Source organism: Ciconia boyciana, chromosome 8 (assembly GCF_034638445.1).
Source record: "Ciconia boyciana chromosome 8, ASM3463844v1, whole genome shotgun sequence".
Lineage (NCBI taxonomy): Eukaryota > Metazoa > Chordata > Aves > Ciconiiformes > Ciconiidae > Ciconia > Ciconia boyciana.
The window spans coordinates 12670931-12690208 of record NC_132941.1 but is presented as its reverse complement, the minus strand read 5'-3'; the positions used below and the strand labels follow the sequence as shown (position 1 = coordinate 12690208).

At 40.8% G+C, this 19278-nt stretch overlaps 1 protein-coding gene across 1 annotated transcript in view; it reads right to left on the bottom strand.

Annotated features, from left to right (window-relative positions):
- Positions 1 to 211: 211 nt before the first annotated feature.
- Positions 212 to 19278, bottom strand: part of FBN1 (fibrillin 1) — a 158572-nt gene continuing 139505 nt past the window's right edge. The window contains exons 51-65 of the mRNA XM_072870543.1: positions 18363 to 18428; positions 17507 to 17623; positions 17020 to 17139; positions 15238 to 15360; positions 14681 to 14812; positions 13936 to 14061; positions 13173 to 13379; positions 12453 to 12578; positions 12108 to 12230; positions 11034 to 11150; positions 10115 to 10243; positions 9139 to 9258; positions 5419 to 5650; positions 4213 to 4387; positions 212 to 1722 (exon numbers count right to left, since the gene is read on the bottom strand). Of these exons, the coding sequence (XP_072726644.1) occupies positions 1333 to 1722; positions 4213 to 4387; positions 5419 to 5650; positions 9139 to 9258; positions 10115 to 10243; positions 11034 to 11150; positions 12108 to 12230; positions 12453 to 12578; positions 13173 to 13379; positions 13936 to 14061; positions 14681 to 14812; positions 15238 to 15360; positions 17020 to 17139; positions 17507 to 17623; positions 18363 to 18428 (2303 nt within the window). The 3' untranslated portion in view covers positions 212 to 1332. The remainder of the gene's footprint in view (positions 1723 to 4212; positions 4388 to 5418; positions 5651 to 9138; positions 9259 to 10114; positions 10244 to 11033; positions 11151 to 12107; positions 12231 to 12452; positions 12579 to 13172; positions 13380 to 13935; positions 14062 to 14680; positions 14813 to 15237; positions 15361 to 17019; positions 17140 to 17506; positions 17624 to 18362; positions 18429 to 19278) is intronic.

Here is a 19278-nt window from a genome sequence, read left to right as displayed (position 1 = left end):
CCTTTGTTACCAGTCTTAGATTATTTGACAACAGCTGTTGAAGTGGGGGTAGAAGAATGGAATATCTTAAGGCAGTTTTAGCAAACAAGACCTTTCAAAGTAATTAAATGTGTTTTCTGTAACATGATTTAACATCCACTTCTGCATGTTTTGCCTGTCAAAGTTACTTATTGACAGGATTATTCAGGTCAAGTCATTGGAAATGTTCTAACTTGCTTTCTTGAGCCACGCCATAATCTGCCAGAGGTCCACTGCTGTTTAGATTTGTGAAGGTTTCTGTATTTCTTCTGTTCTTCCTTTGCATGAAGAATGAAGAAATGGCAGCAGCACACCTTCAAGAAGAAATCACCTGTGCACACAGATATACAACCAACCCTACTGACAATGCCTGAAACGCAGGAATGCAGTTTATCACACTTTTAGCAAGAACACAGGGCCACAGAATAAACTAAAAAAAAAACTGTTTTATTGTGACATTTATGACATTGAACCCTTGTTGATATGAATGACTATGGGTACTCTTGACACGTTACATAATGTCATGGTGTAGGATGGCACTGATTGTCGTCTGACTTTTGAGAATGTTTAATGGTCCCTATTGACCTCAGTGCATTTTGGCAAGTCACAGAAACTTTATCATCAGGTTTGTGTATACAGTTAACAAGTAGTTGGTCTTATAAGCACCATTACAAACCCTCACATTAAGGGTATTATTAATCTAGTTTACAAATGCTTCATTGATAAAAATAGCATGATTACAGTATACACACACTTAATTTACATGTAATGTATTATAGGCATAACTGAGATAAACTACTGAGCTAACTTTGGTTGATTGAAGTATTTAGACTGAATAATGGCAATTTTGGCTTCTAAGTTGTGTAAATATTACAGTGCATTTATAAATCTAGGTTGAAAATTTACTAGCACCAAATGGATATCATAAATGGCTGACCTAGTAAGTTGTAGTTGGAGAAGCGAAGTTTAAGAATTACAAAAATAGAGCTGTCCATCAGTTGAAAGCACATTCTTGTACCTCTGCTGAAATGATGACGTGTCTCAGCATCAGTGGCCAACTTCCAATGATAAAAGTCCCAGTTTTCAAGATTCAACATATCAAGGTAGCTCAGCTACACTTAAAAGCCTGAGAAAGTGGTTGTTTTGAGCTAGGGTATTCATCCTGTACCTTGTTTATGTAATAATATAATAGTGCTCATTCATACAAATGTACTCATGTAAGATTGTACCTATGATATGGAGAATCTGATTGGGAGGAATATTCAGTCCTACCTATCTATCTTTGGTTTAATTATTTGGTCTTTGGTTGATGAATTAATGAAGCAATATCTGAATTTTCATTTTCAGGTTATCTCCCAGCTCACCACTGAGGTAGTCTTTGTCATGTTTCTCTTCAAGCTGGTTAAGTTCCTTCTTTTTATAGAGTGGAATACTACTGATTTGTAATGAATAGTTTCCAGGCACTGGCTTCTTCTTTGTGAAATGAAGGTAACTTATCCCGTCCTTCTTATTGATTCTAAAGAAACCATCTTCATTTCCGGAGTCAATTAAATATCGGTTATGGTTTGTCAGTGTTGTGAGGGCAGGAAGCAGTTCCAGGATGCGATCTTTGTTACTGAGATCCGAGATGTTGATGGAGAAGACTGCTGCTTTCTCAATATCCCAGCTGGCGAGGCTGATTGGCGGCTCCAGCTCTTGCTGATCCTGCACAGGAACAAACGATGTTAGTTGATTTTGTCAGAGAGCATTTCACATGACCTATGTGTATTCATTTCTTACTCAGCTCATTCATTATTAATTAAATAATTTTCAAAAGGAGGTTCTGTAATATCACCTGTCAAATCCACTATTACAGGCCTAGGACTTGCCAGGATAAAGTACGGTCTTTGTCACTGTCCCTGCGTGGGTAATGGGAGCCTGAGACAGGCACTGAAAGTTTCTGCGTGTGGGTCCCGCTGCCTCACAAAGCAAGCCTCTCTGTGCTTGCAGTCTGCGAGCAGTCTCCTACAAAGAGAGCAGCAAAGGCACACTCCTCCTCTCTATCAGGGGAACTACAAGCTAACGTGAACAACGATGTGCAGAAGAGAGCAGGGTCTGTGAGGGAGGCACGTCATTTAGGTGGGAGTTTTCTGCTTTGCAAGATTTGCTTTGTTTAGGTGTGGAGCCGGGGTGGCCCACAGGTGCAGCGGGGTGCTGGAAAAGCAGCATCGCCCCTCACCTCTGAGCCACGGTAACTGGGCTCCCCCTGAGTCCCCTGTGCACGAGTCATGCTGCAGCGGCAGAATGATAACATTTCAGACAGCACATCAGCTGTAACATTTTCATTTGGAAAGCAACAGAAGCTGTACGTCACCTCTGAGACAAATCCAACACTAATCACAGAGAGTACTGAAACACACTGAAGAAACACAGTTTATGACCCCACTCCGCCCAAAATCAAACATCCACACTCTTCCGGGCAAAAGCGCTCTCCTGTCTTCCCCTATTAGCAGAGGGCCACGCACTGAGCACCTAAGGGAAACAGCTAACAGTCTCCCAGATCCCCTGTATTTGTGCATGGAAAAGCAAGCTCTTTGGCATATACACATGAGCAGAGAGTACAGGTGACATTTAGCTCAGGGTAGTGATGGTGTGGCAACATTTTACAAGAGTGTTCAGTGTCTCTTGGTTATATTTAGAATGCAACACACACATCTGCATACCCAGACACATACGTTCAGCTGAATGACAAATACCTGCACAGACTAGAGACCTGCCATGACCTGCTGCTTCTCTGGCCAGAGGTCAGGGCAGATCCCTTCACCTGTAACGTCACTGTCATCTTAGACTGGATGAAGAAGTGAGAAGTCAAATGACTGTGGACTTGGTGACACTTCTGCTACAAGCTGTTTACAGTTTGCTGAAGTCTGCATATAATTAACGTGAGCACAAGGTTTAAATCCAGTGTCTTGTGCTGGCCATTGGATTGGATGACCAGACTGGGCAATTTTGACTTCATATTACAAGAAGTTGAAATAAGCCAATGCGGGACTCCCCAGGTAACGCAAGGACTCTGAATTTTGCGCAAGAGGGACTACAGTAACATGATCTTGTAATTACACATTACAAGATCATGCTTCTATCACGACTTCTGCACTTATACTGGGAAGTGTGGTGCTGGAAGCCCAGCTGAAGAACAAACAGAATTACAACAACCTCCATCCCATTGTGTCTCACTGTTGTGATCAATTCAGAAGAAACCCCAGCAGGGGGAGTTTGGTGAAGGATTTACTTTAATGCTTTTTTTGAGAAACATTTCCTAAGAACTAAAGGAAAATACCTCCCCCAAGGATGAGTGAAAAGGGATGCCTATCCTTTGCATAAAGACAAAACTTGTCACACAGCAGACTAGCTTTCATGTAAATATAACTGCTGAAACCACTTATTAATATTTGATTAATAAAAAAAATGCCAGTGACAACAGCTAGGAAGAAGTGGAGTTGTGTGAGCGTGGCAATAGATGATAAGCATTTCACTTACACAATTACACCACTCGGAGGCAAATGGAAACCTGCCTCTGTCCCCAGCAACTTCTTAGCAAAGACAAATGAAGCTCTGTCCCCTGTTCTGCTGTCTGGGCCAGTGGTTAGCCCTGTGCATGGCCTCACTGGCAGCCTCGGCCCCAGGACGCTAACCTGGGTGACTGACTGCAAGGGTCTGGACAAGCCCGAGGAAGGGCTGCCACCCTGGACTCCCTCCAGGTGAGGTGTTTGTGTCCAGAGCTCTGCGTTTGCTTTGGGGAGGGCTCCAGCCCCAGACACTCAACATGGCGCTGCTTGGCAGGATCCACATCCACCCTGGCCAACATGTCCTGCCTTTCTGGCCACAAGGTCACACAAACGTTTCACATACCTGCCGTCCTCTGACATCAAGAGCCTGCTTTGCTGGTGAGTGGACTGCTCTCTAGGCATTTATTTTAGTGTTTGATGCAACATAGATATTAGGTATGCAGGGGCTTCAGAGGATGACCTTTGCCTAATCACAGTGAACAACTTCAGAAAGCCCCCACACAGACTACTTGATATCCAAAACCAGCTCTTTGGTCTACTTTGGTTGGGGTGTACATTCTTCCTGTGGGATTGTCTCTTGGCACACCTCCTTCTGAGGCTTTCACAAGACAACCGAAAACCCTTTCCCCCAAAAAGAGTAAATTACCTCTGCATCATTTGCAGTTTCATTAGTGCTTCTGCGCTTCCTTCCTCTCTTGGGATAGCCATTGATTTTACATTCATAACAAGCTTCTGGAGAGAGGGAGTTGTCATCTACTTCTCCACTGAGTGAAAGCTCTTGTCCTTGACCTTTGCCTAGCCCCACTCCAGAAACACAATGTCTGAGGAAGGAAGAAATTCAAAATTAATTCCAGTGAGACATAGATCTTATCAAAAGCTGAATTTGGGGGACTGTGAATACAAATAAGGTGGCAATTATGTTGCACTCATTTCCTAGGAAAAAATTCTGCTGAAGTCAACAGGCAAAATTCTCACTGAATCACAATGCAGCTACTTCTGATTTCAAGAACCTGGCTCCATAAGGCTTTGCCTAAGAGAGACCTGCCAATATTTAACAGTTTTTAAAACACAGGCTTAAGCTCCGAGAAGTTGTTAGTCATTTCTGTCATCCAACCTGGAACACACTGAAAGAGACCAATTTTCAGAAACTGCTGAAAAATCTGAAAAGTGAGGTCTTTCATACTGTATCCCAAAGCTTTTAGCCAGTTCTAAAATTTAAGCCACAATCTTTCTGCTTTCCATTTGAATTGCTTGGCCCTACACGATGCACAGCCCTAACACTCCCACTGGGGCAAGTGAAAATTGTTTTTCTTGATAAAGGAGACATTTATTAAAAAAATGATTCATATGGAACACAGAAGAATATGGAACATATAAGAACCTAAAAGCATGCAGAATTGTTATTCCAACCAGTGGGTGAAGCCACTTGTATAATATCATTTGTCTTTGGAGCTGGTGGCGGGTATTATTATTATTTTTTTTTTAAAGGAGACAAGTGATACACCACAAATCACAGTGAGGGGTGTGAGCTCCCAAGTGGCAAGCTCAGAGAACTTGTCTAGCTGCTGGGGTGTGCAGGAGAGGTGAAAGCAGTAGCCTAGAAGAGATGATTGAACCTGGTAGCCCTGACCAAATTTCGTTAAGCATTAAAACCACGTTGCTCCCTTCCCTTGGTTACCTTTCCCCTCCCTCATCTCCAAAATCAGCAGGTGCATCCAACTCTTGAGCACCTCCACAAACCTATCCCTCTTTCATTGGTGACAATCCCCCTGGTTCTGCTGCTCCACACTACAGAGAAGGGAGTGGATTATGTCCCCTTTATGTCTGTTAGTTTAAAATGAGAATCCCTTACCCTTGTCCTATTCTGAAGTAACCAGGTGGACATCCACAGACATAGCCACCTTCAGTATTTGAACAACCATAACTGCATGGGGCTTGTGCAGAACCGCATTCATTGATATCTTGGCAACCTCCACTAAACTGTTCATACTGAAATCCGGTAGGGCACATACATTTATAGCTTCCCAAAGTATTGTGGCAAGATGCTCCTCCACAAATGTGTGCACTGAGACATTCATTTTCATCTGGAAAAGAAACAGAACATACCATGTTAACTTTTACTCTCAGGTCTAGTCCAACCTACCCCTTCAGAAAGGACGTGCTTGACTGTTGCTAAACATGCTGCCACATCGGACGGACAGAAACAGAGAACAGGGCTTGGCTTCACCCTTGGCTAGGGCAGCAGTTGTATGGTTGTAGTCATCTCCTAGCAACAGAGCAACATTTGGGCTACTCTACAGAAGATGCTTCATGCCACGTCAGCTCATGCTCTGGAGAGCAGAGAAGCAGAGGAGGCAACTTTTTTGTTGTTGTTGTTCCAGAAACAACTGAGAAGAATAAAACTTTGTACAGCCAACAATCTGGTCCAGTAATCCCATGTTCATGATGCTATTCAACATTAAAGGAAAAAGAGTAAGGAATGAAGCTCTGACACCTTTTCCAGGCACTGAAAATCCTTCCCTACACAGTCACATTTAAATATGAGGTACAGGTAAGGTACAGGAACAAGTAGTAAAAATAAAAGCAGCTGTAGATACAAAAGACTGCCACGTTCTGAGCCAGCCCTTTTCCAAACTTCCCAAGTGCGGCACTGTAGGAGTTCGAGGTCAGTTCAGGCTTGTTTTACGGTAAATGGCTGGTTTTTTAAATGTAGCTGGTCTGAATTTTTTTGTCTGATGTGGCAAATTACTTTGAAATGTTCTGAATGCTATTGTTCCCTGTTTTCTGTGATAAAGCAATTGCACATGTGCATTGCGTGTGTGTGCACATGCATAAGAAATGCCATCTGGACACTGTATGGATAAAATGTAAAGCACAGAGTAGCATCTCTGACCTAAGCATCCAGGTTACAGGAGAATAAGTACTAATTCAGAGCATTATTGTCTTTTTCCAAACAATGTGGCTGTTTGTTCTTTGTTTAAAAGCAATGCCTGTGCTTCTTGCAGCCCAATTTATGGCATGGTGCACTACAGAATTGCCTGGTCAGGGGATGCAGTCACACACAGCACAAGACAAGGGAGGAACCAAAGCGTTTTTCAGTGATTGTCTAAATATGTGTTGCAGCAACATCAAAAGTCCCCGAATGCTTCATTAAATAAGCTAAAAAAGACAGAAACTGTTGCAGAGTTGGGATTGCCAAGGAATATGAAGGAATTGTCACAGAAAAACCTATTACATGGATTCTTCCCCTGTGGTACACCCAGGAGATCTAGATAAGTGTCTTAAGCAGTTACAGACGTTACAATGTGAACATGTGGAGACCACAAGGTATTAAAGCCTGGGGCCGAATTCTGTGTCACCAAAGCCTGTAGGAGTTTTGCCATTAACTTAGAGCGATGTTTCAATATTTGTCATACCTAACACAGCAATTATGTCAGCGTCATAAATCCATGTTTGGGCCACAGAAAGTTCCTGCACCAAGAGGAGATACGCTCGCTTCACCTCGCTCCACAGCAGCAAGAGTGTGGACACTAGTGAGGTTAGTTCCCATATTTTGGGTGATTGTTGGAAGAAAAAGCATGAAGAAAAGTGAAAAGAACAGTTATGGGAGCCTCAGATTCTGCGCGAGCTGTGCTGTCAGGCACCAGCCTTGCTCTCCTGTGCTCTGCAACACGCAGCTCTGTTGTGCTCAGCTTCAGCAGGAAGGAGAGATGCCATGAGAACAGAGGAAACCAAGCCTCCTTCCCTGCAGTTCTGGGTTTCTGCCTGGACTGCCCCATGTCCAAGAAGGTGGAAGCGCTAGCTGAGTCTTTCCCCAGTTGTGGCTCTTTGTGTAATTTTCCCTGGTGAAGTTTCTGGTGATCAGTATTTGTGGTGTCAAGGTTGAAGCCTTTCTTTCCGTGGGGGAAATACCAGTGCTTGTGCATTTTGAAATCAATATTCCCTGTACAAAATCTAAACAGTAGTCAATGGGCTCAAAAGCTGGAATAACAGCATACACCTGGTTTGGAAATACACTTAGTTAAATGCTATCACCCAGGAAGACTTGGAAACAGCCAAGATGTTTCGCAAAACTGAGCGCTGCACTTCTTCAGATTCCACAATGTCTTCCAGCAGCCAGAAGTGGCAGTGCTGGTTTTTGTTGTTGTTGTTTTTTTGGTTTTGTTTTGGTTTTTTTTTTTTTTGGAGGGGGGGGTTGTTTGTTTGGTTTGGTGTTTTTTGTTTGGGTTTTTTGGGTTTGTTTGGGTTTTTTTGGTTGGTTTTTTTTTTTTTTTTTTAACACTCCTGCAAATTAAATTCTAATTTAACCCTAAGCTCTGCTAGTTTAAGTAATATTCAAAACCACCATATGTTTGTGCTCCCTCCTTGTTCACTTGTATGTTACAGGCATAGAGTACTACAGCACAAGCAAATGTCACAGCAAGGACTGCATAAAATGTCAGGCGGTTTGCTAAGCATAATTAAAAGCAGAGATCTCTCTAGAGCACCACAGTGATAACAAGCAAAGGCATTTTTATGTTTCTGAAAGAAAAGAAAGCCAAACAAGGAGTGATGAAGCCCTTTGTTCTCAAAGAGGTCAAACACATCTCTGAGTATCCACACAAGACTAGCTTGTAAGAAGCCCATTAAATGTGACTAAAAATGCACATAACTGTCACTAGAGGAAAAAAATAATTCATGTTTCTCTTGTTTGAATATGCTACATGCTACACTGCTGAAATGTACAGACTCTTCCCATGACTTCTGAGAGGACCCAGTTCTGTCTGCTCAAGTCATATCCAGCATCAATGCACTACACATGCAGGCCCATGTACAAGGGCTCAGAGACTTAGGATAGAACCAAAGTTTAGATAGGGAAGAAATAAGCATTTTAATTTACCAGTGTGTTTACTTCTTAACATAAATAAAGAGCACTAGCATTTGTTATTTATAACCAGAATTGTCCTGTAAGCACTTGTTATAAACTGCATCCCAAAGCTGCAAGGAAGCATCTTTAGACAGATAGCAGCAGCTTTGCTCAAATATGACAAATGGTTAATTCTGTACAGAGAAGAGGCTTAAACACAGCAGCCTTCCTGTAGGTGTTGTAAGAATGATAAAAGCACATATCAAGTAGGATTTTAATAGAATTTTAGATGCTTTGGGCCAGAAGTTTCATTTTACAATTTAACAATCCAAACTTGTGGTTCTGAGTCTGCCAGATTCAACCCACCATCAGCTCTCAGACAGGACCTGTGTCTGAGCAGAGACTGTTGCATGGCTGAGTAAGACTTCCTTTGTTCAGACCACAAAATACATGAGTAACACAAGTTCCCTCAAAGTCAATACACCTTCTAGCACCCTCAAGGATAATTTCGTGCTTAAACACTTGTCGAACCAGGACATAGGCTACTGAGTGCTTCGTAACAACTCTGCCTTTCACAGGAGCGCACATTTGTAATGAAACTCCGCTGAACTTATTAAATTATAATCAGAAAAAGAAAATATGGCAAACTGCACCACTGCCCTTCACTTCTTTCTGCTAACAAAGGTAATATGCATTTTAATGTATTAATTTTAAAAAGTGACTTGCCAACACATTGGTTCCATTGGTAATGCTGGAGATATCCTTGTGGGCAGCTACACCTGTATCCTCCAATTATATTTTGGCAGCCATGCTGACACCGGTGGTTTCCATCACATTCATCAACATCTAAAAAGGTGAGATACACTCTGAGCTTTGGGACAGAAGCTCAAATTACGCTATATATGAAAAGTATGTTACAAATAATCATATATATTCACATATCATACATATAGAGGTATATTTTGGGATCTTCCAAAAACCTGACCAGTGCTGGGAGACCAGTTTGGTCCTTTGAGGTTTGGATTTCTGGCTCCACAGCAAGTAACTTAGGGCTGAAAACCACTGAAAGCTCAAATTCAGCCACAATTTTCAGAGTTTTCGCATTCTGCTATGGAGCAGAGAGCAGAAAGCCATTTGTATATGGGACCCCCAAGGCTTTCCTAAGGCTCCCAGCTCCACAGCAGACAGTCCCTTGCTTTTACCCAAGCATCCAACCCAGGAATCCCAGGATCTCTCTTTTCAAAGCAAACCAAACTCTATCCCAGGAGAAGGCTCTAGAGGCTCTAGGGGCCCAGAGTAATAAAGTCTGCAGCCCTTGAACTCTCTCTTTAGCAGGTTGCCTTGGAGATGAAAGACCTCCTATCCTTGGTGAGTCCCTCAGAAATCCATGCAGGATTCAACAGAAGTTCATTGAACTGATGATGCTTAAACTAAAACATTCCAGGCTAAATTGAAGTCTCCTCAGAAAAATATCTGTCCGGCTCTTTAGCATCCTGCAATACATCTATTTATTCAGGCCCATGGAGAGAAATACTGCCTTGTTGCTAAATTTCCATACCCCACTCCCCTTCAATCTACACATGCTTACTCCATAGGTTTTGGTACTTAATCCATAGGTCCCTCCTTGGCTGACACTATGGCTGAGAGGAGATGAAGGAAAGCAAGAGAAGGCCAAGTTAAATGCACTGTGTGTTGTACCTACCTTCACAGCTAAGCCCAGTTTGATCGAGTGAGAAGCCACGTTGACACTCACAAACAAAACTTCCTGGTGTATTCTGGCAAATGCCCTTTGCCCCACATAAATTGATTTCAGTAGCACACTCATTATTATCTGAAGGAAACCAAAGCCTGAGTGTTACTTTTTATTTCTTGTTGTGAAGATGATCATTTAGCAATGCTGACAATGCACAGTTTGTGACAAGAGGTAAAGCAACATCAGTAATGTAGCTGTCATACTGCCCTCTCCATTTTTTTACTTTGCACTACAGGAGAGCTTACATTACCTTCTTTTTCATTTTAAAACATTAACAAGAGCTATGGGAAGGGAAACTCCTTTTTTTCACCAAGAATATGGAGTTTGATGTTCTAGTCTTCAAACACCCAAAAATTCACACCAATACCACAGGATCATCAGACTGCCACAAGCAGGATCCAACTTGCAGAACAGGAAGTGTTTCGCAGGAAGTAGTTTCGTTTAACGTTTCTACAGACATAATGGGTATGTGTTTAAAGGACAACTGCAGAAGTGTATGTTTCATGCTTATTGTTTAAAGAAGCCTTGACATGATCTCTAATGTGGGTCCGGCAATGAACTACAAGAACAGAAACATAACTGTTTTTTTCTCAATGGGTAAGAAAGGGTATGGCAAGAATTACAAATTGGTGTTTTTACTGTCTGATTCTTGCAAGTGCAAAATTCAAAGACATAGATTATGAAAACAAGGGAAGGTAGGAGGGAGAGCCTCTTTGCATCTTCTGCTCTGGTGGGACTGGGATCAGAACCTGGCCTATGTTTCCATTTGGTTTCTCAGGAAGCTGATTTCACCTCCTTGCTACTTTGCTTCTAGAATTAGAGTCAGTAATAAATCCCATATCTGTGTCTACATTCCTACGTCACTTACCAATGCAGGCTGTATGGTGCTGAGTGAATCCAGGAGGACATTTGCAAGTGAAACCCCCAATAGTGTTGACGCAAAGGAACTGGCAGTTGTGCTGCTTTGTTGCACATTCATCAAGATCTAAAAAAACCAAGAAAACATCTTTCACTTATGTTCCCTGTGGAGGATCTGACAGTTTAGCTGAACTTAGAGAGAAGCGATTGCAAATAAATAACGTATCAAATAAAGCCTTTTGAATCTACATCTCACTTTCCATGCTGCCTTCCAGTTCCTCTCACATAAAGCCCCACATGTAACGAATGGGACTTTGGAGCTACACTAGTGTCCATGCTAACGCTAGATTACAGACACCACTCTCATCTGTCAGAAAGATGCTGTTATATAATAAATGTCTGCTCTCACTGCAGTCAATAAATGGGAAGTCACCATCTTCATGAGCAGCAGTGGTAGATTGCAAAACGGTATTGCACTGAAGCATGCTATTACTCCAGAAGAAATATTTAAATGCTAATGACAAAGGACACTCATTTCCCATGCCAAGTTTAGAATTGCTGCTCTAACTTGTGTGGTTTCAGTCAGATCTTTGCTACCAAGATACATAAATAAATGAAATTACAATGAACATTTCAAAACCTCTCCTGCACTGCTGTTCCTTATTCAGCATGCTGAATGGTAGGTTAAACCTCTGGTGGTAGGTTAAAACTCTGTTGGTGCTGGACAGTGCACTGCAAACCATGCTCATCTTTGCATCCATTAAGATACATTTATCACTGAAAAATACAGCTTAAACCAACATGCTTACCAAAATAAGACCAATCATATATACTATTGGTTACAAAGTCTTTTAAGATCAGCTGCCATCAGCCTGCGAAAATTCCTGTGGATCTACTGTTCATCCAGATTATCAAAGAACTAACTGAAACACCAGCTCCATCCTGTGCAGACCACTTCCACTGTCTTTAGTGGAAATACTCACATGAATCGGGGAGACAGATTTACATCATTTACATGTCCTTGGATTGGTATTTGCCTGTGAAACACAGATTTTCTGCTGTAAATTCTTTTCTTGGTTTTTACCTTTGCAGCTTCTCCCATCTTCTTGCAGGATGTACCCTTTCGGACATGAACACTGGAAGCTCCCCTCTGTGTTTTTACAGATGAAATTGCAAGGTTTTGGGGACTCATTACATTCATTCAGGTCTAGAAGAAGCAAAACCAGATACCTCAGTGCTGACAACCAAGATTTGTGATAATGTTTTTCAAAATGCTCAGGAAATATCAGAAGGAAATCAAAATCTCCAAAGCATTCTAAGGAATGACATTTTCTTTTCTCATTTTTCAAAGTCTTTGTATTTCCTTCTTCAAGTCATCTCTTAGTAAAGTAATAAACTTTATATACATATACCATAACGAAAAACCTACCTATGCAAAGTGTTCCAGTTATATCTGTAGTATAGCCAAGGTTACAATGACAACGATAAGATCCCCTCTCATTGATGCATTCCCCATTACGGCAGACATCATGAATAACCTTGCACTCATCAATATCTGCAATTAAATGAGGGTTAGTTCACAACAGAACAAGAACTGATTTTATACAGCTTCAATAGATTCTTGTGACCTGGCATGAAAAAACCCCCACACCCTACATAAAATTTTAAAATTACATAAAATAATGAAATATTGCACAGATTAAGGAGAAATAGTAAGTGGAAAAATAAGGAAGAGAGCATTAATCTAACTTTCAAATGCAATGAACAAGCCTTAAGCGGAAGTGAACAACCTGAGCTTATCATATATTAGCCTCCATAAATTAAACATCACTTTGCTTTCATGTACACAGATAGCTCTTAATCTGTACCTACAACACACTCAAACGTGAGAGTGCAAATTCCCATTCGAGTGCATGTCCATCAACCAGCACGCAAAATAACTATCTGCCAAGCTGGGACAGATGCCTTTGGCTATGTGCCCTCCTCCCAAAGGACTGTGCTGTCTCAACATGAAAACTGTCAGAAACTTTCAACTGATACCCAAAATATTTAGGACCTCACAGTGTTCAAACATGCAAACAGAAAGAGTTTATAATTTATCACTGAATTTGACACTGTGTAAGAGAGCCTTTAATAGAAAAGTCAGTACCTGCTCCATTAGACATGTATCCTCGGCCATGAGGGCAAAGCTTCTTGAAGGCCACGGTGCCTGGGAAGGGGCAGACCTCACAGTTTTGTCCCCAGCCTCGGCCACCATCACAGCAGCATTCAGACTTGGTGACAGAGTTCCTGTTGCTTGATCCGATTTGACACATACTTTGTAAGACTTCAGTGAAGCAGTAGCCCTCCCTGTTGTCTGGAAGACAAATTATGCATCACAGAGAATCCTAATGGTGACGACCTCCAGAGGGTCATGAGATATTAGGAATTTAGTCAGAAATATAAAAGAAAGGGCATACTTCACCCTGGAACTGTGGAACTGAGAGTGAGAGACTACCAGCAGTAAGAAAGAGAGCACGATGTCTAAGGGAAACAAAGACGACAGGAAATTTAGCAAAAGGTGGAAGACAAGTTACATTATGCTTATAAAAATACACGTTTCTGTTTGAACCCAGAGAAAAAGGAATGACTCAAAATCAGGATCAAAGAAAAGGCAGAGTAATTCCCAGATGACTGAAACCACCGAACAGTCAGCTTTCATAGCAAGTCAACCCAACTGGACCGACTGAAGCAGGCATACGGTTAGCCTGGGAAGAATTAACTTGCAGGAGGGCACCTACTTACAAAGGTCCCTTCCTGAAGGCATGTAAATTCAAGAGCATGTTTACTCACTATACATTTCTAAGTTTAAGTTCAACCACAGTTTCTGCTATCAAAGTGATAGTTCATTAGGGTGTTAATGTGTGGCTTACCAAGGCATTCATTCTGGGTGTCACTGACAGTGAATCCCTCATTGCATTCACATCTGTAACTTCCCACTGTGTTTACACAACGGCCATTCTCGCAGATCCCAGGTTTGGTCTGACATTCATTCTCATCTGTGTTTTTGAGATTATATGACAAAAATCAAGTCAATTAAGGGGATTAATGCAGGTTAAAGAAGTTTGTATGGAGTTCTTAAGCTGTGCATTACGCCTGGTTAAACTTGGTTTTGTTGTTTTCTTTTTTTAATAAAAAGTTTATTTTATTCAATTTTCAGAGGAAAGATGACCATCTAGCTCACAATATTATATATTTTGTTACTATGTTTTCTCTGCAATATATTCCTCATTGGTTTTCAAAATTTTTCATAGTTACAGCTGCATATCTGAATGCCATCCAAAGTTTAAAAACAATTCAGAGCTACTCTCATTCATGCTAACAGAGATAAACAAGCTTACAGCAATGGGCCCAATTCTCTGCTTTCTTCACTCAGAGCATTTCAGCAGCAGCAATACAAACTGATTTTAAAGACAGCCACATCCAGATTTTCTACTTGCTGCCCACATGTGTGCACACCTGAACAGTGAAGCAAAGTGTGTATAGCATTGGTAGACCCATTACACAAGTAGTTGTGTAATTCTTCCTCCAAGTTCCTTAACACTTTGTTAAATCCAAAATTTTCAGCTTTGCTGGGGAACTGTGTTTCAAGAGCTTCAACGCTTCAGCGTCACTTACCTATACAGCCCTCCCCATCTGGTCGGCGCTGATAACCTGGTCCACAGATACACATATAGGTGCCAATCAGGTTTTTGCACTCCATCTGTTTTGAGTCACAGTCGTGAATTCCTTCTTCACACTCATTCTGATCTAAAACACAAGGTTTAGACTTCATTATACAGACAGAAGATCCTACAAATTCACAAGAGTAAATTCTGACTTTGGAATTTCAATCATAATCAAACTCTACACATACTTTTATTGTGCTAAACTAAGCATAAGATATACTAGCCTAGCGCAAACTGATTTCTCCCAAATGCCCATTTTCAGGGCAAGACAAAACTGTATCATCTGATATGACCTCACTTTATGCAGATGTATAAGTTTATGGGCAGGACAGGGCTAATACAATCAACTGCATAATGCAAACCATAGAATTTAATCCCAAATTCTTTCTGACTCAGTTACTTCCTGGGATTAAAACTCTGGCCCAATAGTGCAATGACTCAGAGCCCTACCCCGCGGGAACTTGAAATCATTATCTCATAACTGCAAGAGTCTGGTAGGAGCTTTACCTCTGCACATTCTCCGGTCCTCTCGCAGAACGTACCCCGTGGGGCACTTGCATTCATAGGATCCAAAAGTGTTCACGCAGCGGAAAGCACAGAGCAGAGGGTTCTGAATGCACTCGTTGACATCTGGATTTGGAGCGACAAAGACCATGGGGGAAGTGAAACATGCTTTTGTAAAACTCGGCAGACTGGAGTGCACAGGTTTTAGGTACAGGCAACACCACAGATCCCAGTTTACTGAGGGCTAAATTTTCATAGTTGGGGACCCATGGTTCTCCTCATTATGGATTTCTGTACAGAAGCAGGCACTAGACATGTCAGGATGTTTGCACAGCTACCTGAAGTTTCAATATCTTCAACGGCAAGCAGCCAATGGAAATAATTTCTAGATCCATGCTGCCAAAATACTGTCTGAGTTAAAACGGTATCTTTTCCACATCTAGGCTCAGTTTTTATGACTGGTTATTTTTAAATTCTAGATGCATTAATTCAGCTTCTTCATACACTAAATTCCATAAAGCAATATCCTTACTAGAAACATTATTTTGAAGTGCATTTACATATGCTCGGGGCTACTTCAGTAATTACTGCTATATAATGATGTTTATGCACTCTGCTAAGTCCTCCTCTGCAATTTGAGCTTTCACCCAAATTCCACAGGGAAGTGAATGAAGCTCTAACTGTATATAAAACTAATGCAGGCTGATGCAAAAATAGAAGCATTCTTCTGTATGGGCTTGCAAACAAATAGATTGTGGCAGATAATTTAAGAACAGCTGTGTCAGGTCAGAAGAGAGTGTCAGAATGTCCTAGGACATTCTCCTCTCTCTGGTTATAACAGGAAGAGAAGAGTATTTAAAAAAAACTATACCATGTATGCAGAGATCTTTCCCCTGATATAGCCTCTCAGTTTAAGGACTTCCACAGCCAAAAGCCACAACCAAACTATCAAGCTTAATTTCCACTGATGGATTCCCACATACATTTGTACAATCTCTTTCTGGGTCAATTTATACTTGTGGCCTCACTAATATTCTGCAGCAAAGAGTTCCACAACTTAAGTAAGTACTATGCATATAAAAACGCTTGCTTTGGTTTGTCTAACATGTTCTTTCTATTTTTGGTACCTTTACCACTTGTGGCTTTAGAAATTTAAATCATGTATCTCTTCAAACACATTTTCCACACTGAAAAATTCCAGTCTAATTAATTTTCTGCATGTCCCTTCTATAACTCTGATCTTCCTTACTCCTCCCTTCTTTGTGCATTTTCAAATTTTTATTTTTGAAACAAAACTCCAAAACATGAAAAATATTCAACATAGGGGTAGCATGGTCATTGTCTAGTACTGTATTTATATTTTCTGGTTTGTTCCCCGTTTCATCCCTAACGAACCCAAGCAGCCCATTTTCTATTTTCATCATCCACAGTGATACTCTTCCCTCAAGGGTTGTCTAGGAGGTAAGCGAAAACCATACACTCTATAAGCAGCATTTCTGTGGACTGTTCTGGAGAGACCGTACCCCAACATGTCCCTCTCCGGGCAGTCCCTTAGCGGATACTACCCAAAATTCTGTTCGCCCAGCCTCGAGTTAGAAAAAGGTACAAGTTCAGGGTGGATACAGGAAGGAGGAACCTGTTTTTCTGTTTCAGATAAAGATGCATTGTTCCAAACGTCCATGTTTTTCTTTTTAAGCTGCTTTACGCTCCTCAATTGTTTCCGAAATCAGGAAACTGTTTTGGCACACAACTACGATGACAGTCCTTAACACATGGGAGTCTCACCTTCACAGGTCATCATCGGTCCAGGCTCAAATCCCTCAACGCAGGTGCATTCAAAACCTCCCACCACATTCCTGCAAGTTCCATTTCCACACGGATTTCCAACAGCACATTCATCAGTATCTGAAAGCGGTTAAATCAAGGCAAGAATACATCGTTATACTAAACCAAAAAGGTATAAAATCTACGTTGTTGATGTACAACCAAAAAAATACAAAAATACAAAATCCAAGAACTCACTTAAGTTATTGAATTAGAGTCACAGTGTCCTAGCATAATTTGGGATCGCTAGAGGTTATCTGGGCCAAACACCCAGGCAGAGCAGGAAAAACTTGGAGCAGATTGCTCAGGCCCTGCCCTGACAGGTTTTAAGCACCAGCGGGGATGGAGACTCCACAACACTAGAATAATATAACCCCACTACTTCTTAATGCCATACTTAGCAATTCAGGAGATTCTTTAAAATGGAAGATGAAACAGCTATACTTACCCACACATTGAGCTCCTTGTAGGATGTAACCATATGGACATTCACAGCGGAAAGACCCATCTGTGTTGATACACTGCCCAAATTTACAGTTATCTGGATCAAGGCACTCATCCACATCTTAACCAGAAATACAAATAACACAGTAAGCGCAATTGAGTTCACGTGCTTTTAGACTTCTCTCAAAGAACAAGTGTTGTTCTGGCGAGAAATATTCTTGAGATCACAAAAAAATACTAACATTTGAATTTTGATATATTAGGATAAGAGCACAGGATTTGTCTCGCAGGCTGGCTTTCAGAATGCAGAGAAGAAACTGATTCTAAATGTCAGATAAAAAACCTCTCCAACTGGGACTACAGGGAGAGGAGTAGATATGAAAAGCAGTAGTTATCCAGCGTTCCTTAAATGAAAACTTTTGCCAATAAGACTGAAGTACTGTTTGTCTTGAGAGAGAACAGAATGTACTGAAGGCATCTGGGAAACTGTGGTTTGCACTTCTGGAGGATTAAAACCATTTACTGTAAACAGGCTACATATATTGTATAAGACAAGACAGGTATGCTACGTGATCCATTCTCTAGATCCTACAGAAGTTTCCTAGCAAGTCTGCTCAGCACAAACTTAAAAGCCAAATATGCTACTCTAAAAGAAGTTTAATTTCTGATAGATGAAATATTCAAGCTTGAATTTAAAATTGTATAAATAATTGAAAAAAAAAATCTATAGAAGTTTCCACAATTCATGGCTTTTGGAAATAGTTGCAGAGGTGTTATTCCCAGTTGAAAGGGAGAATAGCTTATGGGTAGAAAATGGCATACGGCATACAACAACGGCATTGTGCAGTTCAGGCACTTACCTAGTCTTGCATCACCAGGTCCAACAAGGATGCCAATTCCAAATGGACAAATCTGTCTGAACGCCTCTGTTAAAAAAAAAAAATTTAAAAAAAAAATCAAACCATATGTTAAATTCTATCTTGGCAACCAGCATTACCCATGAGCTACACAAGTAACCACTGATACCAATTCATCCTCCTCATGTTCGGACCTAGAAATATAGTATGTAAATGTATAAACTTATAATTTAATCTTACATTCATGTAAAAACTGTATGCTCGCTTTAATTTTAATCTGATCATCTGCATGTATATATGTAAAATCCTGTGAATAATTAGCATTATTTAACTTCCTTTAAGGAGCAAACTAATGCAATATTTCCATTTTAAAAGTATCAATACTAGTGACTGCATTCTTTTCCGTTGTAAATGAAAGATTTCCTACATTTTTTGAAGAAAGCACAATTTAATCCATAGTCACCAGTTAGTAGCACCTTAAAGCATGCCAATCTCTAGTTCTAGAGCAACTAATAATTTTATTATAGGTAGGCTGAGAGTAAGATTTCTAGGTTCAGCTTAGAGTGAAGTCACCACTCAGTTTCCAAATCCACAAGGTTTTCTGTGTGGTTTTGAAGATTTAAAGATGATGTAAGTCTTTTGAGAACAAGTCATTCTCTATTTTTTGTTGCAGAGAGCATGTACTTCCTTACCTGTGCAAATCACCTGGTATATTGTGGCATTAGAATAAATAAGAAATCATAAATTTCCACGTTAGTAGACCAAAGTGCAGTGAGGATGCATGTGATCATAAAGGCCCTTCAGCTTCAGAAACTCCTCTAGTTTTGGGTCTGACACACACACAAAAAATAAAAGCCTTGCAACTGAAACTAACCTTTCACCTCTCCCCTCTAAACTGTATCTTGAGCAGATGGATGGA